The sequence below is a fragment of the Salvelinus fontinalis genome, chromosome 7 (assembly GCF_029448725.1).
Source record: "Salvelinus fontinalis isolate EN_2023a chromosome 7, ASM2944872v1, whole genome shotgun sequence".
Lineage (NCBI taxonomy): Eukaryota > Metazoa > Chordata > Actinopteri > Salmoniformes > Salmonidae > Salvelinus > Salvelinus fontinalis.
Window position 1 is genome coordinate 18,374,820 of NC_074671.1, and position 25,587 is coordinate 18,400,406.

The 25,587-nt window shown below is 45.1% G+C and overlaps 1 protein-coding gene across 6 annotated transcripts in view; it reads right to left on the reverse strand.

Annotated features, from left to right (window-relative positions):
• Positions 1 to 2,451: 2,451 nt before the first annotated feature.
• Positions 2,452 to 25,587, reverse strand: part of LOC129859150 (nebulin-like) — a 67,421-nt gene continuing 44,285 nt past the window's right edge. For 2 of the 6 annotated variants that reach the window (XM_055928554.1, XM_055928552.1), the window contains exons 55-79: positions 24,267 to 24,374; positions 23,891 to 24,001; positions 23,696 to 23,806; positions 21,751 to 21,861; positions 20,975 to 21,076; positions 18,417 to 18,515; positions 17,621 to 17,734; positions 14,910 to 15,014; positions 14,677 to 14,781; positions 13,477 to 13,584; positions 13,219 to 13,329; positions 12,890 to 13,003; positions 12,633 to 12,743; positions 9,223 to 9,327; positions 9,017 to 9,115; positions 8,674 to 8,778; positions 8,216 to 8,308; positions 7,547 to 7,636; positions 7,021 to 7,125; positions 6,318 to 6,495; positions 6,009 to 6,050; positions 5,770 to 5,862; positions 5,426 to 5,575; positions 4,655 to 4,776; positions 2,452 to 4,407 (exon numbers count right to left, since the gene is read on the reverse strand). In XM_055928554.1, coding sequence (XP_055784529.1) covers positions 4,231 to 4,407; positions 4,655 to 4,776; positions 5,426 to 5,575; positions 5,770 to 5,862; positions 6,009 to 6,050; positions 6,318 to 6,495; positions 7,021 to 7,125; positions 7,547 to 7,636; positions 8,216 to 8,308; positions 8,674 to 8,778; positions 9,017 to 9,115; positions 9,223 to 9,327; positions 12,633 to 12,743; positions 12,890 to 13,003; positions 13,219 to 13,329; positions 13,477 to 13,584; positions 14,677 to 14,781; positions 14,910 to 15,014; positions 17,621 to 17,734; positions 18,417 to 18,515; positions 20,975 to 21,076; positions 21,751 to 21,861; positions 23,696 to 23,806; positions 23,891 to 24,001; positions 24,267 to 24,374 — 2,769 coding nt within the window. In that variant the 3' untranslated portion in view covers positions 2,452 to 4,230. Of the gene's footprint in view, positions 4,408 to 4,654; positions 4,777 to 5,425; positions 5,576 to 5,769; positions 5,863 to 6,008; positions 6,051 to 6,317; positions 6,496 to 7,020; positions 7,126 to 7,546; positions 7,637 to 8,215; positions 8,309 to 8,673; positions 8,779 to 9,016; positions 9,116 to 9,222; positions 9,328 to 12,632; positions 12,744 to 12,889; positions 13,004 to 13,218; positions 13,330 to 13,476; positions 13,585 to 14,676; positions 14,782 to 14,909; positions 15,015 to 17,620; positions 17,735 to 18,416; positions 18,516 to 20,974; positions 21,077 to 21,750; positions 21,862 to 23,695; positions 23,807 to 23,890; positions 24,002 to 24,266; positions 24,375 to 25,587 lie in introns of those variants that run through there. The other 4 variants (XM_055928556.1, XM_055928555.1, XM_055928557.1 and 1 more) reach the window with 4 other exon arrangements.

The window sequence follows — 25,587 nt, forward strand, 5'->3', positions numbered from 1 at the left end:
ATGAAGTGCTTTGAAAGGCTGGTCATGGCTCACATCAACAGCATCCTCCCGGATACCCTAGACCCACTCCAATTCGCATACCACCCCAACAGATCCACGGATGATGCAATCTCAATCGCACTCCACACTGCCCTTTCCCACCTGGACAAAAGGAACACCTATGTGAGAATGCTGTTCATTGACTACAGCTCAATGTTCAACACCATAGTGCACACAAAACTCATCACGAAGCTAAGGACCCTGGGACTAAATACCTCCCACTGTAACTGGATCCTGGACAAACACGACTCCAACACAATCATTAAATTTGCTGACGTCACAACAGTGGTAGGCCTGATCACCGACAACAGCCTATAGGGAGGAGGTCAGGGAACTGGCAGTGTGGTGCCAGGACAACAACTTCTCCCTCAATGTGAGTAAGACAAAGGAGCTGATCGTGGACTACAGGAAAAGGCGGGCCGAACAGGCCCCCATTAACATCGACGGGGGCTGTAGTGGAGTGCGTCGAGAGTTTCAAATTCCTTGGTGTTCACATCACCAACAAACTATCATGGTCCAAATACACCAAGACAGTCGTGAAGAGGGCAGGACAAAACCTTTTCCCCCTCAGGAGACTGAAAAGATTTGGCATAGGTCCACAGATCCTCAAAAAGTTCTACAGCTGCACCATCGAGAGCATCCTGACCGGTTGCATCACCGCCTGGTATGGCAACTGCTCGGCATCTGACCGTAAGGCACAACAGAAGGTAGTGCGTGTGGCCAAGTACATCACTGGGACCAAGCTTTATGCCATCCAGGACCTATATAATAGGCGGTGTCAGAGGAAAGCCCAGAAAACCCTCCATTTGTTTTGTACACTGCTGCTACTCGCTGTTTATTATCTATGCATAGTCACTTCACCCCTACCTACATGTACAAATTACCTCAACTAACCTGTATCCCTGCACACTGACTCAGTATATATTCGTTTTTATTGTTTTTTACTTTTTATTATTCAGGTAAATATTTTCTTAACTCTTCTTGAGTGGCACTGTTGGTTAAGGGCTTGTAAGTAAGCATTTCACAGTAAGGTCTACACCTGTTGTATTCGGCGCATGTGACAAAGTTTGATTTGATTTTGAATTGACGTCTGTGCGCAGTGGGTGGGATATATCACGCTCAAGCTGTTGAGCGTGAAAATTCCAGCAGCGTCGCAGTTCTTGACACACTCAAACCGGTGTGTCTGTCACTTACTACCATACCTCGTTCAAATGCACTTAAATCTTTTGTCTAGCCCAATCATGCTCTGAATAGCACACATACACAATTCATGTCTCAACTGTCTCAAGGCTTAAAAATCCTTCTTTCTCCTCCACTTCATCTACAATGGTTGAAGTGGATTTAACAAGTGATATCAATAAGGAATCATAGCTTTTACCTGGATTCACCTGGTCAGTCTATGTCATGTTGCTAATGTTTTGTACACTCAGTGTACGTTGCCCTAAGCGTTGTGCAAAGTTCGTAGAATCTTATTCAAAATTATTCACAACTAATGGCTGCCAAAGGTGCTTCCAACTCTGGGCTGTGAAGACATACACAATCAAGACATTCATTTGGAAAATGTTATAATTGTTCTTTCACTTTAAAAATGTGTAGTAGGTTGTGTAGATCGGTAGGAAATAAAATCAAATGTTTTCCCTTTATAGATTTAACCTTAAGGCAGCAAAATATGAAGTGCAAAGGGTGTGTAGCCTTACGAGCGAATATAATAAGCTTTTTAATTTAAAAAAAGCTCCTTGCTGTCCCCAGTCCACCTGGCCATGCTGCTGCTCCAGTTTCAACTGTTCTGCCTGTGGCTATGGAACCCTGACCTGTTCACCGGATGTGCTACCTGTCCCAGACCTGTTGTTTTCAACTCTCTAGAGACCGCAGGAGCGGTAGAGATACTCTTAATGATCGGCTATGAAAAGCCAACTGACATTTACTCCTGAGGTGCTGACTTGCTGCACCCTCGACAACTACAGTGATTATTATTATTTGACCATGCTGGTCATTTATGAACATTTGAACATCTTGGCCATGTTCTGTTATAATCTCCACCCGGCACAGCCAGAAGAGGACTGGCCACCCCTCATAGCCTGGTTCCTCTCTAGGTTTCTTCCTAGGTTTTGGCCTTTCTAGGGAGTTTTTCCTAGCCACCGTGCTTCTACACCTGCATTGCTTGCTGTTTGGGGTTTTAGGCTGGGTTTCTGTACAGCACTTTGAGATATCAGCTGATGTACGAAGGGCTATATAAATAAATTTGATTTGATTTGATTGAATAAGTCATGCTATTACTAACATACAAGCTCAATAACCTTAGACAAATGGTGGTCTTGTCAATACATTAATATTGTACATTTATGCACTGACCATGTATAATCCTTTGTAACAAATTTCAAAGGGTGTTTGAATTAGCCAAATACAAAATCATTGTTGACAAAGCGTTTTTATTTTTCACACGTGACACTGCAGCTAATGACAAAAAAATAAAACAAATGGTTAACTCAGGAAAAAGTGGCATCTCACTAAAACTCAGTGATGGTGTACAAACTGAGTAAAACATTTTCTTTTACAGAGACATTTCAAAACGGAACTACTCGAAGCAATAAACCACTGGACAAAAAAAATCTATGATGTTTCTTGCTGTCCCATTATTTTCTCTTCAAGGCCAATAAATATTACCATTTTATAACTTAGCCATTTCTGTTTATTAGCTACCACATTCCATGATAACATGTAATCTACAATAACATGTTAAAGAGATCCCCACCTACCATGTATCCAGAAACCATGTCATTGAATGGCCTTAGTAGGCCTAGTATTCAATAATCTTTGCACCCCTCAAGATATTACAGTATAAACTATTTATAACATGCACCAATACATGTACTGTCATTAGTGTCTACAATCCTGAAGAGTAAAATAGGATCATCACAATACTGTTCACAATAGTTCAGAAATGTCAAGATTGCAATCCAACTTCATACACCATTCTTGGGTGTTATTTGAAACTGTGTACATAGCAAAATATAACAACCATGTTGCCAGTTAGCTCTACATTATGTGGACATAATCTAATCAAAGCCTGTGTGAGGCCTAACTGGTATATGAGATGTAGATAATCCACTAAAATCACAGAAAGAGGTGAGATTGTGTGACTCGTTGACTATAGATTGTATCAACTATATTTACTTGTGGAGCTGGTTTAAACCAAACCCTTATGTCATCAGACAGAAACAGTACGAAGCAACGTGTTAATGAGATAACAAAAGCTAAACAGCTAACTTTCTGGCAATCACTGTCAGGATATTATTGAAACATAGATTTCTCCTCAACTCCCTCTCCCCTTCCCTCCTTTGTACATAAAACACAGTTAGTGTGGATGTCTAAATGCGAAACATAATAATAGAAATGAAATACAAAGGAGTATAAGAAGGCCCCATTCTGGTCCTGGAGGACTGTGTTGGGCTCTATTCAAGCAAACCCGCTAAGCACTTTTCCAAGATAAGTCGAACACATTACTGTTCTTGTGCTGCAAAACTGCACTTTTGGGATCATGAAGTCAACACAACACTGTTAACTGTGTGAAACTAAAAGAAACTGCACTGCCTAACCAAATTCAAATGTACTTTCTATTGTGTGAAACATGTTTTCGACAGCATTCCATTGAATATGTATTTTTGTCTGCTAATGTTGTCTATTTGAGGGTTGCAATTCTCTGATTGAATTATATAAACAATTTTCATGAACTCTGATCACGTGGGGCAAGCCACCAATGCCTTAAGTGAAACCAAAAGCAAAACGTATTACATGATTACTTTAACACATAATTTTCAGAGGACAGTGTGGCTATGATAGTTTGTGCCTGTAGTCTAGACAAGGCAAATTGAACAACTCCATTCAATTAATGTATCTTACTGATGCAGCTCTCCAGGACCAAGCTTAAAACAGACACTTGCGGAATGGACTCTGCCTACACCATGGTAAGGCTAGCCCTTGGGTGCATCTCAATAATCTAGAGTAGCCTCCTTTCCTCATCTCCTCTCCTTCATCTGTACTGACATGAAAAGAACTGGACTGGTGAAAGTCAATTTCCCAGTAGGCATCCAATCCACCTTATCCCTTCCACCTATTCAATCAGTGCAGATGGAGGAGAGGAGACAAGGGGAGAGGAAAGAAAACCACTTGAAGACTATTGAGATGGATCCCTTAGTTGAAGCACTCCACGTAGTTGGCGGGGAGCATGCCTGATTTGCCGGTCCTCTGCACGGTGCCGTACATCCAGCCCTCGTCGATGGGCTGAGCGTTGACGATGACGTCACCGTCGCGGAAGGACACCTCGTCGTGGTCCTGCGCTGAGTAGTCGTACAGCGCCCGGTACACTCTCTGAACGGGAGGAGTGGGAACAATGTTAATCATGTGGGTTTGTGTCTACAATGTTAATAGTACAACATAAATATCACGGCACACAAGTAGTTGACTGTGTGAATATTTTTTGGTTTCTTTTTTGTTAACAAATATTTTACTGGCATATTTTGGATAATTTCCTAATTGAATTGACCATGGCATACAAATAAGATCCTGTAGGAATTTTAAAAAACGACAATAATAGACCGCTTGCATTGGAACTCACCATGGTGACAGATGGAGGGGACTGCACAGACCTCACAGAGGACATGCTGGTCTGGTGCATGTAGCCATACCCATGCTGCTGCTGCTGAGCACTCTGATGGTACGCCCCAGGTAGCACAGGAGCTTGTAGTCAAAGACAGACAGGAAGACAGACCTTGATAACAACATTTTGAGACCTTTCATTTAGTGCTCAAAACAGATTTTTTTGAGCAGGAATACCATCTCCTTTGAGTCACACTGCGCATACTAGGTGATTGTTAGAACATCACAAAGAAATCTAAACGGAACCATGCCATCCCCAGTTGACCTGCAAATCAATCAAATAGTTATTGACTGTTAAGTATGTCTGTGGGCAGGGAAGAAAACTGTGAGAGAGTTAGAATTAAGACAGTTAAACATCACAACCATCATCAAAACCCTAGGAGGCTTTCAAGCATTGGATTAGGGACTCCTGTGTACCTCATGTCAGTGGGCTGTTGGTCAGGTTGTATAGTGAAGGGCGAGGGAGGCATTCTGTTGGTCAGACACGTGCTGGGAGAGGAGTTAGGTAAGAGGGGAATCAGGAGTCACACTGATAGTCAATGGGTGAATGAATGATGTCTACTCCTTCCACCGTATGTGTGTGTGTGTGTATGTATGTGTGTGTGTGTACGCACGTGCTTGTTATTGGTGTGTTGACTCACAAGTCCAAGCATCTGTATGACCTAATATTTCCAAAATCTAATTTCTAAGTGTCTATATGTTTACATTTTTCTGACTGAGCTCTGACTACCTCTGTCCTGGGACTGCAGTGCAGAGCTGCTGCTGCAGACAGACAGGCTTTTGTCCCACAGGTCAGAGGCAGAGGCCAGTGAACTCACTGACTGGGCCTGCGAGTGCACCGACTGCTGAGATTGCTGCCGGGTGAGGCGGCTTACACGCTCTGATGCACAGCCACAAGAGGGCAACAGAGACAGTAGGAAAAACAACAGTGAGGAAAATAACAGAGCGAGGCAATGGAAAGAAAATAAACAGAGAACGTAAGGAATGTAGAATGTAGAAGAGATGAGTGGAGCAGGAGGAGGATACAGGAAAGTGTGGAGGGAGATGAAAGCATGTTGTAGGGTTTTGTAGTACCAGACAGTCTGTGAAGACTTTTAGACTGAATGTTATCCTCCACAGGGTCAAAGTCAAAGATGGAGCCTGGGTCCGTCCGCCACACCTTAAGGTCTTTGACATGGGAAAGGTCAGGAAAGAGTCATTTAGACTTACAGAGAAAAGACAGGAAGAACACAGGAAGAACACAGGAATACAAAGTAACGGAAAACAGAAATCCACAGCTTAAGTCATGTAGATTACAGAGAGTAAACACATACAGTTTCGGGCCAGGTGAGTAGAGTCCAATGTGGAGCTTCCGTCTGCAGAGTGAGAAACTTGTCACAATGGATCTTTTCTGTTTCCACAAATGTAACGTGGACACATCTGGGCTTGGATTCATTTTGTCACTGACACTAAACAACCTCTAATTGCTAGACACTAGACAGCACATGTAATTGAAAAACTTTGTTCAAAGGACATCACAATTTCCCCTGACTCTTCAAAGATTAGATTAATTAATTTCCCTGACTTTAAGGTCAAATCCTTTTTGAGGACGTGTGGTGCCTGCCATTTTGTGTGCTGCTCACCTACGATGATGCCGCCGGGTCTCCTGTCCATCTCCACCACCTGTGGGTGCACTCCCTTGTAGGCTGCCTCGCTCATCATCAGCTTGTTCCGGTGGTGCATTCTCTCCATACTTTGGTCCTCCATCACTGGGGTGCAGCCTCGGCCCCTAGTCCGCTCAAAGTCCTCGTGATATTTCGCCTGTCAAAGCAAATATGGGTGGCACATTTTCAGCTTCACGATAACAAGTCAGAGTTTTATGTGGCAGCTTAATGAGAGGAACATTATTGATGTACATTAACACATTTGTGAAATCGTGTCACACCAGGCAAATCGTCTGTCAAATGCACAAAAACACATGTGCCGATGCGCACGCACGCACGCACGCACGCACGCACGCACGCACGCACGCACGCACGCACGCACACACACACACACACACACACAGTGTGCATTTTGGTCAGACAGAAAAGGGTGCATCTTGGTCAGTATGCAAAAAAACTCCACACAAGCAACCATGTAAAAATATTTTTATTAGTAAAACACACACTCACAGACACGCTCACAAACACACGCTCATTAGGCCTCCCTCATGAATGGTAACAGCCATGCTGTTAACTCTTTAGCTCTGTGGGTTAAAAGTGCAGCAGTCCCATCCGCAGTGTGCTTGACACGTGTTAACTCGCTCCATGGTCTGCGCAACCGCCATGGTAACCTGAGCTCTACCATGGAGATATCGTTCTGGGACTTCCTGACACGCCTTAGTTCGGGCGTGTCCAACTCGTTGCAGGACCGGCCCTTCATCTCTTTCATCCCGCGCTGGTACTTCACCTGGAACACACAAAAGATAAGCATGGTCATCCTCACCAGCACACTTCCACCTGGGTTTGGTTGAATCTCTAACGTAGTGCCATTTCCACGACATAGGGCACTGCTTGCAGTCAGAGCCCATATACATGTTGCACAGGAGGTTACTGACCGATTTTAAGTGTGGCCCCACAGACCTCGGTGAAGACCTGATGCGGCCCACGGGCCAAAATGAGTTTGATGCCCCTGATATGAAAGCTCATCTGACCAGAATCAGTGGCACCTTAATCGGGGAGAATGGGTTGGTGGTAATGACTGGATTGGAATTTGTGGAATGGTTTGACGTCATTCCATTTGCTCCGTTTCAGTCATTATTATGAGCCATCCTCCCCTCAGCAGCCTCCCCTGATAGGTTGTCATTTCAGGTGCATCCTATGTGACTTGCCGAGCTGATGTTCTCCTGGTTCTGACGGACTCTCTCCAACTCTGGGGTGACTCCCACACTGGTGGCCTGCAGCTGCTTTTTATACTTCACCTGTGGTCACACGACATTCACACAACATTTAAAGAACATTCACAAGTCAGAGTTGTCTCTACAACCAAAATATTACATTATTATGACGTCCCATGCCAGATTTTGCCTCCTGGGTATCATTAGTGATTGGCAGCTGGGTGAAAACAGTGTCCCGGTTCAGTTGTCATGGCTCCAGAGGTCCTGGGCTGCCTGGCTGGGGCCCTGTGTCCCTCCCGTCTGCTCTGCTCCCTCAATGGGGGATTGTTCAGCAAGGTCCACTAATGGCTGTAATGACTTAGACTAGACCAGGGCCAGTGTGAAAGGCTGTCTGTGTCAGGCGGGACAGGACAGAGTTTCAGACCAAAATAGTGTTCAATAACAAACCAAGGGCCTTTATCTTTTGAGGAGTTTAAATGTAATGCCAGGAGCAAATTCAATGGTAGGCATTGTATCAGTAACTAAATGGTTGTTCAGTGTGTCTGCTGTTTGTCATTTGTAGTTTGCAGCAATGAAGCTGTAGAAAACCCAAACAAAACCAGATGAAACCAGTTTTCAAAACAAGCCCTTCCTGTGAGGTCAAAAGTCAGACAAGGTTCTCACCGAGCTGATGTTCTGCTGGTTCCTGCAGACCCTCTCCGTGTCAAGGGTTTCCATGACTGCCGTCCCGCTCCCCACCCCCTCTCTGTATTTCACCTGGACATGGAACAGAGCCGTCATACAATCTTACAGCGGCACTGTTAACTTGCTCACCGTACAAATGTCATAAAAATAATTCCCATCAACACTCATCATAATATTGAAGACCTTGTTAAAATAAGAAAGCCAAGTACATAATAGAGCTAGGTTCAGATCTAGATACAGATCTAGATACAGATCTAGGTTCAGATCTAGGTTCAGCTCTAGATACAGATCTAGGTTTAGATCTAGGAACAGATCTAGGAACAGATCTAGGTACAGATCTAGGTACAGTCTAACCTACAGCAACATACTGTAGTTCATAAGGTCCAAGGACTATATGTACTTTACATGGTTGTGTAGAACAAAGGATTGCATCTTACATCACTGATTTTCTTTGTGTTCTCTCTGGCGAGGATGATTTCTGGCGTGTCGGTGACAGAAGACATCAGGCTTCTGTGGAGCTTTGAGTCCCAAGCGTACTGACACTGGAGGTTTAGAGCAAAAGGGCAACTGTGTGGACAGATAATACTGCATGTTATAAAAGTGTGTGTGTGTGTGTGTGTGTGTGTGTGTGTGTTGTGTGTGTGTGTGTGTGTGTGTGTGTGTGTGTGTGTGTGTGTGTGTGTGTGTGTGTGTGTGTACTGTGTGTGTGTGTGTGTGTGTGTGTGTGTGTGTGTGTGTGTGTGTGTGTGTGTGTGTGTGTGTGTGTACTGTGTCCCTCACTGAGCTGATGTTCCTCTGGTTGTTCTTCACTCTCTCCATCTCGGGGGTGTCGAACCCATACGAACCCTTCAGCGTCTCTGCTTCATCCTTGTACTTCTTCTGCATAAAGCCGAGAGATTGTCACTCCATTAAAGCACATACCCCATTCATTAGTGTAACATAAAGGGCTACTCATGGTGGCATGCAGTACTGAGAGGTAGCCCTACCTGACTGTAGATATCTTTCATGTAGGCGGCATGCAGTAGTTCTGGTGTGTCTGTCACTGTACCGTACGAGCTCTCCCTCAGCTGGGCTGTCTGCTTGTAGGAGGTCTGAAAAAGTCAAACACAGACTAACACTTACAGTACACTAACAGACTTAGGTTAGCTTAGCAACAACAGGATATTAAAAGCATCATGACAGAAACACTGGTTTTCATTTCCTGTTGCATGAGGTTTTGCTACTGTGTGCCCCAATGAACACGATCAAGGTCTCAAATTAAGGTTTTGTTTTAGAGTGAAACTAAATAGACACAATATAGTCTCTAAAATGAATGTTTTATGAGGTGGTTTCATAAGACAGCGATGCAGACCGGCGATGCTTAGGCCCATCTATAAGTGATGAGGGAGGACCATACGTTGTCTGTGTGTGTTGCGGTTATGTAATGGAGCCCTGAGGCTGGACAGGTCCATCTGCTGCCTGTTATTTTACCTGATTATAATGACTGTGGAGCTGATTAGTATTACTGTGGGCAGGTCTGTAAAAGAGAGCAGGTGTTCTCAGATGGAAAAAATTGCCACAAAGCAGATGTGTTACTGCTGCGTCACATTTGAAATATTGAGAATTTAAAATATGACAAATGTGACTGGTTCCATTTCAGCCTCTAACCCTTTGGTCTCTCCTTTCTAGTTCAGAAGAGGCTGGTGGGAGCAGTTATTGGAGGAGAGGTTCATTGTAAAGGCTGTAAAGGAATTAATGGAACGGGGTCAAACACGTGGTTTCCATGTGTTTGATGCCATTCCATTTATAGCATTCCAGTCATTACCATGAGCCCATCCTCCTGTAACTCACCCCACCAGCCTCCTAGGGTCTACATATACCAAAGGCTTTGGATAGTTGTATGCAATATGATGATGGCACTACCTGGACTCCTATTAAGACTAAGCAGAGCTTCCATGCTTTTACCTGTGCAGAACAAAGTTGTAGGGGCTAGGTAGAGAAATGGAGCTGGGCCTAACTAGTGGTATGGGTTGGGCCCTACCTGGCTGGTTAACTAGTGGTATGAGTGGTGCCCTACCTGGCTGGTTAACTAGTGGTATGGGTTGGGCCCTACCTGGCTGGTTAACTAGCGGTATGGGTTGGGCCCTACCTGGCTGGTTAACTAGCGGTATGGGTTGGGTCCTACCTGGCTGGTTAACTAGTGGTATGGGTTGGGCCCTACCTGGCTGGTTAACTAGTGGTATGGGTTGGGCCCTACCTGGCTGGTTCACTAGTGGTATGGGTTGGGCCCTACCTGGCTGGTTAACTAGTGGTATGGGTTGGGCCCTACCTGGCTGGTTAACTAGTGGTATGAGTGGTGCCCTACCTGGCTGGTTAACTAGTGGTATGGGTTGGGCCCTACCTGGCTGGTTAACTAGTGGTATGGGTTGGGCCCTACCTGGCTGGTTAACTAGTGGTATGGGTTGGGCCCTACCTGGCTGGTTAACTAGTGGTATGGGTTGGGCCCTACCTGGCTGGTTAACTAGCGGTATGGGTTGGGCCCTACCTGGCTGGTTAACTAGCGGTATGGGTTGGGTCCTACCTGGCTGGTTAACTAGTGGTATGGGTTGGGCCCTACCTGGCTGGTTAACTAGTGGTATGGGTTGGGCCCTACCTGGCTGGTTAACTAGCGGTATGGGTTGGGCCCTACCTGGCTGGTTAACTAGTGGTATGGGTTGGGCCCTACCTGGCTGGTTAACTAGTGGTATGGGTTGGGCCCTACCTGGCTGGTTAACTAGTGGTATGAGTGGTGCCCTACCTGGCTGGTTAACTAGCGGTATGGGTTGGGCCCTACCTGGCTGGTTAACTAGCGGTATGGGTTGGGCCCTACCTGGCTGGTTAACTAGCGGTATGGGTTGGGCCCTACCTGGCTGGTTAACTAGCGGTATGGGTTGGGCCCTACCTGGCTAGTTAACTAGCGGTATGGGTTGGGCCCTACCTGGCTGGTTAACTAGTGGTATGGGTTGGGCCCTACCTGGCTGGTTAACTAGTGGTATGAGTGGTGTCCTACCTGGCTGGTTAACTAGTGGTATGGGTTGGGCCCTACCTGGCTGGTTAACTAGTGGTATGGGTTGGGCCCTACCTGGCTGGTTAACTAGTGGTATGGGTTGGGCCCTACCTGGCTGGTTAACTAGTGGTATGGGTTGGACCCTACCTGGCTGGTTAACTAGTGGTATGAGTGGTGCGCTACTTAGCTGGTTAACTAGTGGTATGGGTTGGGTCCTACCTGTCTGGTTAACTAGTGGTATGAGTGGTGCCCTACCTAGCTGGTTAACTAGTGGTATGGGTTGGGTCCTACCTGTCTGGTTAACTAGTGGTATGGGTTGGGCCCTACCTGGCTGGTTAACTAGTGGTATGGGTTGGGCCCTACCTGGCTGGTTAACTAGTGGTATGGGTTGGGCCCTACCTGGCTGGTTAACTAGTGGTATGGGTTGGGCCCTACCTGGCTGGTTAACTAATGGTATGGGTTGGGCCCTACCTGGCTGGTTAACTAGCGGTATGGGTTGGGCCCTACCTGGCTGGTTAACTAGCGGTATGAGTGGTGTCCTACCTAGCTGGTTAACTAGTGGTATGGGTTGGGCCCTACCTGGCTGGTTAACTAGTGGTATGGGTTGGGCCCTACCTGGCTGGTTAACTAGTGGTATGGGTTGGGCCCTACCTGGCTGGTTAACTAGTGGTATGGGTTGGGCCCTACCTGGCTGGTTAACTAGTGGTATGGGTTGGGCCCTACCTGGCTGGTTAACTAGTGGTATGGGTTGGGCCCTACCTAGCTGGTTAACTAGTGGTATGGGTTGGTCCCTACCTGGCTGGTTAACTAGTGGTATGGGTTGGGCCCTACCTGGCTGGTTAACTAGCGGTATGGGTTGGGCCCTACCTGGCTGGTTAACTAGTGGTATGGGTTGGGCCCTACCTGGCTGGTTAACTAGTGGTATGGGTTGGGCCCTACCTGGCTGGTTAACTAGTGGTATGGGTTGGGCCCTACCTGGCTGGTTAACTAGTGGTATGGGTTGGACCCTACCTGGCTGGTTAACTAGTGGTATGGGTTGGGCCCTACCTGGCTGGTTAACTAGTGGTATGGGTTGGGCCCTACCTGGCTGGTTAACTAGTGGTATGGGTTGGGCCCTACCTGGCTGGTTAACTAGTGGTATGGGTTGGGCCCTACCTGGCTGGTTAACTAGTGGTATGGGTTGGGCCCTACCTGGTTGGTTAACTAGTGGTATGGGTTGGGCCCTACCTGGCTGGTTAACTAGTGGTATGGGTTGGGCTCTACCTGGCTGGTTAACTAGTGGTCTGGGTTGGGCCCTACCTGGCTGGTTAACTAGTGGTCTGGGTTGGGCCCTACCTGGCTGGTTAACTAGTGGTATGAGTGGTGCCCTACCTGGCTGGTTAACTCTGTGGCCTTCTTGGCCCTCTGCATCTCCAACACGTCACCGCTGATCTCCATGCCTTTACCCATGATGTCATTCTGCAGGTCCTTGCGGTACTCTTTCTAGAGGGAAAAGATTCAACACTGCTTAATTCTCACATAATGTAATGATGGTGTGATATTGTGTATCACAAAAGTGTGTGTGTGAGAATTCCAAGAAGTAAAAAAAACTGTGAAAGTGAAAGATGAGTATAGAAGCAAAACTGTACCTCATTGAGGATGTGGCTGGCGTTTTTAGCCCGTATGAGGTCTGGTGTGTCCTCCAATCCCAGCCCTGAGAGCCCCCTCCCCTTCACCTCCAGTCCTTCCCTCCTGTACTCCTTCTGTAGGCACCAGCCATATAAATATCATTACTAGAATGGACATTCCCAATCAAGCAAATGTTTTTCAATTCTAACTGAATGTATGTGTAGATGGTGCATATCAGCAGATGGCAAAATGGACCATAGACTTAAGACCACATTTGAAGTATAGAGACATTTGATTTTGAAATGAAGTATCCCTTTAAAATATCATAGAGGGCTATGTTGGCACAGACCTCACTCAGGATGTTGCTGGCATGACGGGCAGTCAGGTATCCAGGGGTCAGGTCAACGTCCACTAGGGCCTTGCCCCGGATGTGGCCATCATATTCTTTCCTGTACTCTCTCTGATGTCAGTGGGAAGAAAAAGGCACGCCATCATCCTTCTGTCATTACCACGCACGCACGCACGCACGCACGCACGCACGCACACACTCACTCACACACACTTCAGCATGTTACATCATTACAGTAAAGGCAGGTGTGTCACCCACCTCACTTTGCATTTTCTGAGCCTCCTTGGACACTCTGTAAGACTGTGTGTCCACAAACTCCATCTGGGACTTGCCTTTGTTTCTCTCATACTCTTCCTTGTATTTCACCTGTTAGGGAAGCACATCCATTAAACCACAAGAGGCAGACATATTGACGATCGATAACGTGCGTGGGAGTTATAATATACACTGCTCAAAAAAATAAAGGGAACACTTAAACAACACAATGTAACTCCAAGTCAATCACACTTCTGTGAAATCAAACTGTCCACTTAGGAAGCAACACTGATTGACAATAAATTTCACATGCTGTTGTGCAAATGGAATAGACAAAAGGTGGAAATTATAGGCAATTAGCAAGACACCCCCCAAAACAGGAGTGATTCTGCAGATGGTGACCACAGACCACTTCTCAGGTCCTATGCTTCCTGGCCGATGTTTTGGTCACGTTTGAATGCTGGCGGTGCTTTCACTCTAGTGGTAGCATGAGACGGAGTCTACAACCCACACAAGTGGCTCAGGTAGTGCAGTTCATCCAGGATGGCACATCAATGCGAACTGTGGCAAAAAGGTTTGCTGTGTCTGTCAGCGTAGTGTCCAGAGCATGCAGGCGCTACCAGGAGACAGGCCAGTACATCAGGAGATGTGGAGGAGGCCGTAGGAGGGCAACAACCCAGCAGCAGGACCGCTACCTCCGCCTTTGTGCAAGGAGGCGCACTGCCAGCGCCCTGCAAAATGACCTCCAGCAGGCCACAAATGTGCATATAATAATAATATAATTTCCACCTTTTGTCTATTCCATTTGCACAACAGCATGTGAAATTTATTGTCAATCAGTGTTGCTTCCTAAGTGGACAGTTTGATTTCACAGAAGTGTGATTGACTTGGAGTTACATTGTGTTGTTTAAGTGTTCCCTTTATTTTTTTGAGCAGTGTATGTACCTTACAGTACATTTTTTGTGTGTGTATGTGATCACTGCAGGAGGTGAACCTACAACCTTGCTGCTAAGGCCCCGCTTATCCAACAGAGCCACACAGGCCAGTTATCTTTTAAAAAAACATCCGGGAGATCATACTGGAGATCCACGCCGTTCCACCTCAGGCTCATTTAGATGTTTTGACCCTCAGCGTTGAAACATTGTTTCAGTAAACCCCATGGTAGTATAGACCACAGCGTGAGGAGTCTCTTACTATACCCACCTGGCTGTGCAGTACCGCATTCTCCCTGTGGTGGAGCTGTTCTGCGGTGTCCAGTGCTATATGGTAGTGTCCCTTAGACTGCTCGTACTTCTTCTTGTACTCTACCTGAATAGACAGAGGACAGGTGTATGTTAGAGCCGGGCTGGATCAAAAGCCTGCATAGTGCATATCCATCGGCTCTGTAGGAGGGTTACTAGACGTTCTGATCTGTATCAGGGAGAGGGAAACATTACGTTGCTCTGCAGCTTGCTGGCGTGTAGAGCGTGTTTCAGCTGTAGTAGGTTGGGCAGGTCCACAGATCCCTCGATCACCTGGTTCTGGTTGGTCTTATACTTCACCTGTAGAGAACAAACAAACACAGATAGAAACCTTCCTGAAATGAGTGAACTCCCTCTCAGTGCAAGGCATGGACGAGGAAGCAATGTGAGGATTCTGTGAGGTACACAGAGGATTCACCTCACTCATCCCCACGGGAGTGGTACAACTGGCTTGGGGTCAATTCCCGTTTTAATTCAAGTCAACAAAAATGGCCCATTGTTTTTACTGAGGACGCTTTCAAATGTCAATTCACCTCCTGAATTGACTGAATTGAGATGACATTAACATCCACCCTGTTAAATACACCACAAATCTGTTCTCAAATCCTAAGACTTCTGACATGGGAACTTTCATCCTCACAGTGCAGGCTACAGCTTCTCATCCAAAGGGCCCCACTCTCTTTAGTTTCAACCAAACCCTCCATTTGCCTTTAAAAGGTTCCCATGGAAACTGCTAACACGGCAGCCTGAATTTTAGCTAAGTGCACGTTGAAAGCAATAAAACATAGGAACCTCAATGGAACAAACCCAGGAGACGGGAGAGGAGCTGAGGGGGGTGTCCCATTGAGGTTCCATTTACAGGCTGTTTCTGAAGGGACATTTGAGGAGTGTACTGTAATACCCCACTACTGAGCCAAGCACAGCTGAGCTGCCACATTCAGTAGCCAAACGTTGTTGAACGTTGCAGATAGAAATGCTACAAATAGAGCCGGCGTGATTCCTTATTCTACATGTCAGAGAGGCATGTAGAAAAAACATGACTGTTCTACATAGCTTTTTTCTATCTGAAAGTTGCGTCCTCCTGAACATGCCCCAGGTTACGCATCCACCATAATGGCCAGAACTGTGTTGGAAAGGACAATGTGGGAAGAAAGTCAGAGTCAGCACAGCACAGTTTGGGCCGGTGCAATAGTGTGAAAAGGGTATACAGTTGAAGTCGGGAAGTTTACATACACTTAAGTTGGAGTCATTAAAACTCGTTTTTCAACCACTTCACAAATTTCTTGTTAACAAACTCTAGTTTTGGCAAGTTGGTTAGGACATCTACTTTGTGCATGACACAAGTAATTTCTCCAACAATTGTTTACAGACAGATTATTTCACTTATAATTCACTGTCTCACAATTGCATTGGGTCAGAAGTTTACATACACTAAGTTGACTGTGCCTTTAAACAGCTTGGAAAATTCCAGAAAATGATGTCATGGCTTTAGAAGCTTCTGATAGACTAATTGACATTATTTGAGTCAATTGAAGGTGTACATGTGGATGTATTTCAAGGCCTACCTTCAAACTCAGTGCCTCTTTGCTTGATATCATTGGAAAATCCAAAGAAATCAGCCAAGACCTCAGAAAAAAAATTGTAGACCTCCACAAGTCTGCTTCATCCTTGGGAGCAATTTCCAAATGCCTGAATGTACCACGTTCATCTGTACAAACAACAGTACGCAAGTATAAACACCATGGGACCACGCAACCGTCATACCACTCAGGAAGGAGATGTGTTCTGTCTCCTAGAGATGAATGTACTTTGGTGCAAAAAGTGCAAATCAATCCCAGAACAACAGCAAAGGACCTTGTGAAGATGCTGGAGGAAACGGGTACAAAAGTATCTATATCCACAGTAAAACGAGTCCTATATTGACATAACCTGAAAGGCCAATTAGCAAGGAAGAAGCGACTGCTCCAAAACCGCCAATAAAAAGCCAGACTACGGTTTGCAACTGCACATGGGGACAAAGATCGTACTTTTTGGAGAAATGTCCTCTGGTCTGATGAAACAAAAATAGAACTGTTTGGCCATAATGACCATCGTTATGTTAAGAGGAAAAAGGTGGAGGCCTGCAAGCCGAAGAACACCATCCCAACCGTGAAGCACGGGGGTGGCAGCATCATGTTGTGGGGGTGCTTTGCTGCAGGAGGGACTGGTGCACTTCACAAAATAGATGGCATCATGAGGGAGGGAAATTATGTGGATATATTGAAGCAACATCTCAAGACATCAGTCAGGACGTTAAAGCTTGGTCGCAAATGGGTCTTCCAAATGGACAATGACCCCAAGCATACTTCCAAAGTTGTGGCAAAATGGCTTAAGGACAACAAAGTCAAGGTATTGGAGTGGCCATCACAAAGCCCTGACCTCAATCCTATAGAACATTTGTGGGCAGAACTGAAAAAGCGTCTGCGAGCAAGGAGGCCTACAAACCTGACTCAGTTACACCAGCTCTGTCAGGAGGAATGGGCCAAAATTCACCCAACTTATTGTGGGAAGCTTGTGGAAGACTACCGGAAACATTTGACCCAAGTTAAACAATTTAAAGGCAATGCTACCAAATACTAATTGAGTGTATGTAAACTTCTGACCCACTGGGAATGTGATGAAAGAAATAAAAGCTGAAACAGATCATTCTCTCTACTATTATTCTGACATTTCACATTCTCAAAATAAAGTGGTGATCCTAACTGACCTAAGACAAGGGATTTTTACCAGGATTAAATGTCAGGACTTGTGAAAAACTGAGTTGAAATATATTTGGCTATGGTGTATGTAAACTTCCGACTTCAACTGTAAGTGCACCACGTGACTGAGGTATGTGTGGGGACGGACAGGGCGCGTTGGAGACCCACCTGGCTGGTGAGAGCATGGGCAGCCTGTGTGTGTTTGAAGGACACACAGTTGCTGGGGTTGTACTGGGGCTTCTGACCCTTGAACTCCCTCTCAAACTTCTCCTTGTAGTGCACCTGATGTGTGTTATGAGTGTGTGTGTGTGAGAGAGTGAGACAGAGATAGAGATATGTGAGTGCACACAGCGACAGCAGAAATTATGAGGCACACACACCATTACCCCCTTATCCACCCATCTTTCTCCCCCTCAGCAATCCACCTCCCCCTCCCCCTCCTCTCCCTTCAGCTCTCTGCCCAGCAGTCATGACAAAGCACATCTGTAATTCTAAACCAGGGGACCCAGCAGGTCTGGGACCAGGCCAGGCATGAATGTCCTTTCATTAAACAGTGGCCGAAGGACAGAACACTAAACACTACACTACGTCTCAATAAAATTGTCTCCTTCCCTTGTCTCATTAACAGTGGCAGAAGGGTATGTCAGAACAGTATTGAGATGCATGGTTTTGTCGCAATACACTTAAGCCATCTCCTTTCATTGTATCCTTTCCTTAGCTCCTTCCCTTTATGGTTGGAGACAAACTAATTCTCCAGTCAATGGTTCAATACCTGGTTATAAAATGTAAAACAGTAGTAGACACACAAACACACACACATATATATATATATATATATATATATATATATATATATATATATATATATATATATATATATATATATATATATATATATATATATATATATATATATATATATATATATATATATATATATATATGGAATGTTTTATTATCTTACCAGGCTAGCGAGTTTGGAGGCCACTTTGGCATGCTCGATATCAGATCTTCCCAGGACATCATTGTAGATTTCATGCTTAGTTTTACTCCTATAGGACACCTGTGAACCAGAAGAACCAGAGAAACAAGGGCAAGCAAAGACACACTATGAAAGGGCTAACTTTGCTATTCAGTATGTATTCTCTCAGTGTTATGTTCATGGGCTTCTCCCTAAAGGACGCAGACTGTGTGTATGAGAGAGAGATGCCAGCTAGGGACCAGGACTGGGACTGTCGATGTGGTGGTAGAGCAGTGGAGGTGTTGAATATTTGATGAGTGCTGCTACCCACACACACTGCCTCCCCACATAGCACAAGCAAAGTTGTGTCCCCCGCTGTAAACAAACTGCCACTTTGAAGGCTTAATGAAGCCTTCATAAACCCTTTATAAGACCTATAAAGAAGTTTCAGACATTATTCACAAGCAGTTATCATATGCTATATAAAGGGTGGCAAGAAAGTTTACGGCAGAACAAACGATGAAAGGTCCTTTTATCACCATTATGTAGTCAGACTTTGCTTAGACATGAATCGTTAACAATCTAAAGTTCTTTTAGAGTGTGACCCTCGTCTAGTCTTGGGACTAGAGTGAGGTAAATCAACACCATGTCCAACACCTTTTCATTAAAAAAAACTAAAGACTAAACAATAGAATATATATACAGTTGAAGTCTTAAGTTTACATACACCTTAGCCAAATACATTTAAACTCAGTTTTTCACAATTCCTGACATTTAATCGTAGTAAAAATTCCCTGTCTTAGGTCAGTTAGAATCATCACTTTATTTTAAGAATGTGAAATGTAAGAATAATAGTAGAGAGAATGATCTATTTCAGCTTTTATTTCTTTCATCACATTCCCAGTGGGTCAGAAGTTTACATACACTCAATTAGTATTTGGTAGCATTGCCTTAAAATTGTTTAACTTGGGTCAAAAGTTTCGGGTAGCCTTCCACAAGCTTCCCACAATAAGTTGGGTGAATTTTGGCCCATTCCTCCTGACAGAGCTGGTGTAACTATTTATTTATCTGTTATTTTACCAGGTAAGTTGACTGAGAACACGTTCTCATTTACAGCAACGACCTGGGGAACAGTTACAGGGGAGAGGAGGGGGGTGAATGAGCCAATCATAAACTGGGGATTATTAGGTGACCGTGATGGTTTGAGGGCCAGAGGGAATTTAACTGAGTCAGGTTTGTAGGCCTCCTTGCTCGCACACGCTTCTGCCCACAAATTTTCTATAGGATTGAGGTCAGGGCTTTGTGATGGCCACTCCAATACCTTGACTTTGTTTTCCTTAAGCCATTTTGCCACAACTTTGGAAGTATGCTTGGGGTCATTGTCCATTTGGAACACCTATTTGCGACCAAGCTTTAACTTCCTGAATGATGTCTTGAGATGTTGCTTCAATATATCCACATAATTTTCCTACCTCATGATGCCATCTATTTTGTGAAGTGCACCAGTCCCTCCTGCAGCAAAGCACCCCCACAACATGATGCTGCCACCCCCGTGCTTCATGGTTGGGATAGTGTTCTTCAGCTTGCAAGCCTCCCCCTTTTTCCTCCAAACATAACGATGGTCATTATGGCCAAACAGTTCTATTTTCCCCCCCACCAGACCAGAGGACATTTCCCCAAAAAGTACGATTTTCGTCCTTGTGCAGTTGCAAACCGTAGTCTGGCTTTTTTATGGCAGTTTTGGAGCAGTGGCTTCTTCCTTGCTGAGCGGCCTTTCGGGTTATGTCAATATAGGACTCGTTTTACTGTGGATATCGATACTTTTGTACCTGTTTCCTCCAGTATCTTCACCAAGGTCCTTTGCTGTTGTTCTGGGATTGATTTGCACTTTTTGCACAAAGTACGTTAATCTCTAGGAGACAGAATGTGTCTCCTTCCTGAGCGGTATGATGGCTGAGTGGTCCCATGGTGTTTATACTTTCGTACTATTGTTTGTACAGATGAATGTGGTACCTTCAGGCATTTGGAAATTGCTCCCAAGGATGAACCAGACTTGTGGAGGTCTACAATTTTTTTTTTAAGTCGTGGCTGATTTCTTTTGATTTCCCCATGATGTCAAGCAAAGAGGCACTGAGTTTGAAGGTAAGCCTTGAAATACATCCACAGGTACACCTTCAATTGACTCAAATGATGTCAATTAGCCTATCAGAAGCTTCTAAAGCCATGACATAATTTTCTGGAATTTTCCAAGCTGTTTAAAGGCACAGTCAACTTAGTGTATGTAAACTTCTGACCCACTGGAATTGTGATAGTGAATTATAAGTGAAATAATCTGTCTGTAAACAATTGTTGGAAAAATGACTTGTGTCATGCACAAAGTAGATGTCCTAACCGACTTGCCAAAACTATAGTTTGTTAACAAGAAATGTATGGAGTGGTTGAAAAACAAGTTTTAATGACTCCAACCTAAGTGTATGTAAACTTATGACTTCAACTGTATCTATTATATTGTATTTACTGTAAATGCACTTCATAAAAAGTTTGATTTGACATGAACTCACGTCGCTGGCCAGTTCAGTGGCCTGTTTGGCGTTCAGGATATCAGGTCTGTCCGCCAACGTGGTGAAATTGTGGTGTTCCTGTTTCCCTGTCCTGTAGTTGACCTGAAGGCAGGGAGGAGGGAAGGACGGGTTAGGATTATTTGCGGAGCGATTCATTTTTTGCATTTCAGGGGAATTCATTCAATCATCATCATTTGTGTACTGTAACATTCTGTGTCAAAATGCAATGTCTCCTCACTGGCTGATATTTCTGTAACAGAGAGATTAAGCATAGTGATAGACATTAGAACGATCAATGGGAACGATCAGTCGGATCCTTTGGCCCACTTTTCCCTGGGTGATGTTGATGCATACTGACAACTCTCAAATGAGCAACGTGTCCAGAGGGCCCTCAGAATCCATTATGGGATATTGGCACACAAAAATCCCTGACCTCAACCAAGCATGCAGAATGTGAAATCTGCATTTGTGTGCACTTAATTTGTCCATGGATTCATATCCATGTTGACTAAAACTTCAGACAAATGTGTTTTATACAGCACAAGTGACAACTAGCTAGCCTAAACCAGAACATTTCACATGATTGTAGCTTGTGTGACCTACAGCGGTATAACAGTAACCGCTGCTGCCTTAGAGTACATGTAAGCCAGGTTCAAATCTGGCCAACTCCTTCCTAACAAACCCTCCTCCTTACTGTCATGTCTCTCTTATTCATTATTTCTGCATTATAAACATAAAACAGTTTGTATCAGAGGAAATGCAGTGCGGGTAATTACTTGACTCTGCTGTTTGTTGACTTCCATAGCGTGGGAGACCTCTGGTAAGGTCTCCATGGTGGTGTAACTGGACTGGCCTTTCTCCGCGTTGTACTTCTCCTTGTACAGTTTCTGGAGAGGACGACAGACCAGAGAGAAGGGCAAGAAAACCATTACATATTCAACGTGCTGACTACACAAGACCCTGGAACGGATACATCACCCACCCACACACAGTACACGAGATTCCCATCTGAGCGTGAATCATTTAGCAGGAGGGTGAACGTTAACAATATGCAGCTAAAGAATAACCGCTCGTTATCCAGGTATGATACCTCTGGTATGAACCAGTCACAGGGCACTGAGAGGTGATGGGCGCCAGTGTTATAGCTCTTTGGGAAATGGAGTGATGGAAGAATAGATCAAGTGGGTTGTGTAGAAATACAAATCTGAATAATACACTAAGCATAGGTTGATCACCTCAAACCTCTAATCGGTGTTAGGGAGAGAGATACAGACAGAGACAGAGAGCGGACTGAGAGACAGAGACATAGAGCGGACTGAGCCAGACTGAGACTGGGACAGAGACAGAGACAGAGAGACAGACAGAGACAGAGACAGAGAGACAGACAGAGACAGAGACAGAGAGAGACAGAGAGAGACAGAGAGAGACAGAGAGAGACAGAGAGAGACAGAGAGAGACAGAGACAGAGAGAGACAGAGAGAGACAGAGACAGAGACAGAGAGAGACAGAGAGAGACAGAGACAGAGAGAGACAGAGAGAGACAGAGAGAGACAGAGACAGAGAGAGACAGAGACAGAGAGAGACAGAGTGGACAAAGAGTGGACTGAGACAGAGAGTGGACTGAGACAGAGAGTGGACTGAGACAGAGAGTGGACTGAGACAGAGAGTGGACTGAGACAGAGAGTGGACTGAGACCGAGAGTGGACTGAGACAGAGAGTGGACTGAGACAGAGAGTGGACTGAGACCGAGAGTGGACTGAGACCGAGAGTGGACTGAGACCGAGAGTGGACTGAGACCGAGAGTGGACTGAGACCGAGAGTGGACTGAGACCGAGAGTGGACTGAGACCGAGAGTGGACTGAGACAGAGAGTGGACTGAGACAGAGAGTGGACTGAGACAGAGAGTGGACTGAGACAGAGAGTGGACTGAGACAGAGAGTGGACTGAGACAGAGAGTGGACTGAGACAGAGAGTGGACTGAGACAGAGAGTGGACTGAGACAGAGAGTGGACTGAGAGAGAGACAGAGAGTGGACTGAGAGAGAGTGGACTGAGACAGAGACAGAGAGTGGACTGAGAGAGAGTGGACAGAGACAGAGACTGAGCTAGAGAGAGACAGAGAGAGACAGACAGAGACAGACTAAGCAAATCAGAGAGAGACAGAGAGAGACAGTGGACTGAGACAGACAGAGACTGAGACAGATAAATACTGAGCCAATGAGAGAGAGACAGAGACAGACAGAGAGAGAGACTGAGCCCGACAGAGAGTGGACTGAGACAGACAGAGACAGAGCGAGACAGACAGAGACAGACTAAGCCAGACAGAGACAGACAGAGCCCGACAGAGAGTGGACTGAGACAGACAGAGGGGGTGTGTCTGGGTCTGGGCCAGTGGGTCTGCCTGCAGAACAGTAGACATCACAGCTGTTCCCCTCAGCCTCACGCCTGGTTGGGCACCTTGATACCCACTCCCCTGTCCAATTCAGTGGCACTGTAAAGTATTAGGGGTAAGGGATTGGTTGTGCTGTGTGATCCACTCAAATTACAGGGCATTCCACCTGGACTTCTGTATGAGCACTGATCCAGCATATAGTTATACTATCCTCCTTTAGCAGGTGTCTCAGACTTGATGATATTCAGGTATATCATAGCATCAAGCTGGACACAAAAAAACTGACAGAAACATGGACTACAGCTGTGGACCAGATACTGGCATGCTTACATCACTCTGGTGCTTTGCCACTTCTTTAGCAAATGCAGTCTCAATGGTCTGGGGCATCTGTGAGTACAGACTGTGGCCCGTGTCCTTCCTACCCTCTTCTTTGTAGCTTTTCTGAAACAAGAAGGGAACCTCATGGCACATACTGTTTGACAATATTTATTATAAACAAGGCACCCACCCACCCACACAGTATACCTGGCTGTAGAGCAGGGAGAGCTCTTTGGCATGCTGGATCTCACTGGTCTGGGGCATGAGGGAGTACAGAGAGTTGCCCATCTCTTTTTTCCCAGCTTCTTTGTATTTCCTCTGAAAACAACAACAACATTGTGAACTCTTCGTGGCTCTGATGATCCTTCCTCTCAACTCCACAAAGAACCCATCTAGAATCAATCAGCTTGAGAGAAAATTCAGAGCATAGAAGCAACATAGAAGCAATATTTTAGCTATTTGATGCTGGCTGCAGTAGTTGATAAGGTAAGTCTATGACTAACATAGAGCCATTCTGTAGGAGTGTGATTGAAGCTGCTGGTTTTTCATCACACAGTTAGTAGAACAACGCTGTGAGCCGCACCTGAGACATCTCTTGAGACATTTCTTTAGCAAACTTAGTCTCCATGGTTTCAGGCAGTAGTGCGTACAAGCAATTGGAATGTTCCTGGGTGTCACTTTTGTAATTTTGCTGAAAATCAAAAAGGATACCCCCCAAAAACCCAACGAGAATGTTTGAAAAATATATACCATCTTATGTACAGTTGAAGTCGGAAGTTTACATACACCTTAGCCAAATACATTTAAACTCAGTTTTTCACAATTCCTGACATTTAATCAGAGTAAAAATTCCCTGTCTTAGGTCAGTTAGGATCACCACTTTATTTTAAGAATGAGAAATGTCAGAATAATAGCAGAGAGAATTATTTATTTTCAGCTTTTATTTCTTTCATCACATTCCCAGTGGGTCAGAAGTTTACACACACTCAATTAGTATTTGGCAGCATTGCGTTTAAATTGGTTAACTTGGGTCAAACGTTTCAGGTAGCCTTCCACAAGCTTCCCACAATAAGTTGGGTGAATTTTGGCTCATTCCTCCTGACAGAGCTGGTGTAACTGAGTCAGGTTTGTAGGCCTCCTTGCTCGCACACGCTTTCAGTTCTGCCCACAAATTTTCAATGGGATTGAGGTCAGGGCTTTGTGATAACCACTCCAATACCTTGACTTTGCTGTCCTTAAGCCATAACTTTGGAAATATGCTTGGGGTCATTGTCCATTTGGAAGACCCATTTGCGACCAAGCTTTAACTTCCTGACTGATGTCTTGAGATGTTGCTTCAATATATACACATAATTTTCCATCCTCATGATGCCATCTATTTTGTGAAGTGCACCAGTCCCTCCTGCAGCAAAGCACCCCCACAACATGATGCTGCCACCCCCGTGCTTCACGGTTGGGATGGTGTTCTTCGGCTTGCAAGCCTCCCCCTTTTTCCTCCAAACATAACGATGGTCAATATGGCCAAACAGTTCTATTTTTGTTTCATCAGACCAGAGGACATTTCTCCAAAAAGTACGATCTTTGTCCCCATGTGCAGTTGCAAACCGTAGTCTGGCTTTTTATGGCGGTTTTGGAGCAGTGGCTTCTTCCTTGCTGATTGGCCTTTCAGGTTATGTCAATATAGGACTCTTTTTACTGTGGATATCGATACTTTTGTACCTGTTTCCTCCAGCATCTTCACCAGGTCCTTTGCTGTTGTTCTGGGATTGACTTGCACTATTCGCACCAAAGTAGGTTCATCTCTAGGAGACAGAATGCTTCTCCTTCCTGAGCGGTATGGTGATGACTGAGTGGTCCCATGGTGTTTATACTTGCGTACTATTGTTTGTACAGATGAACGTGGT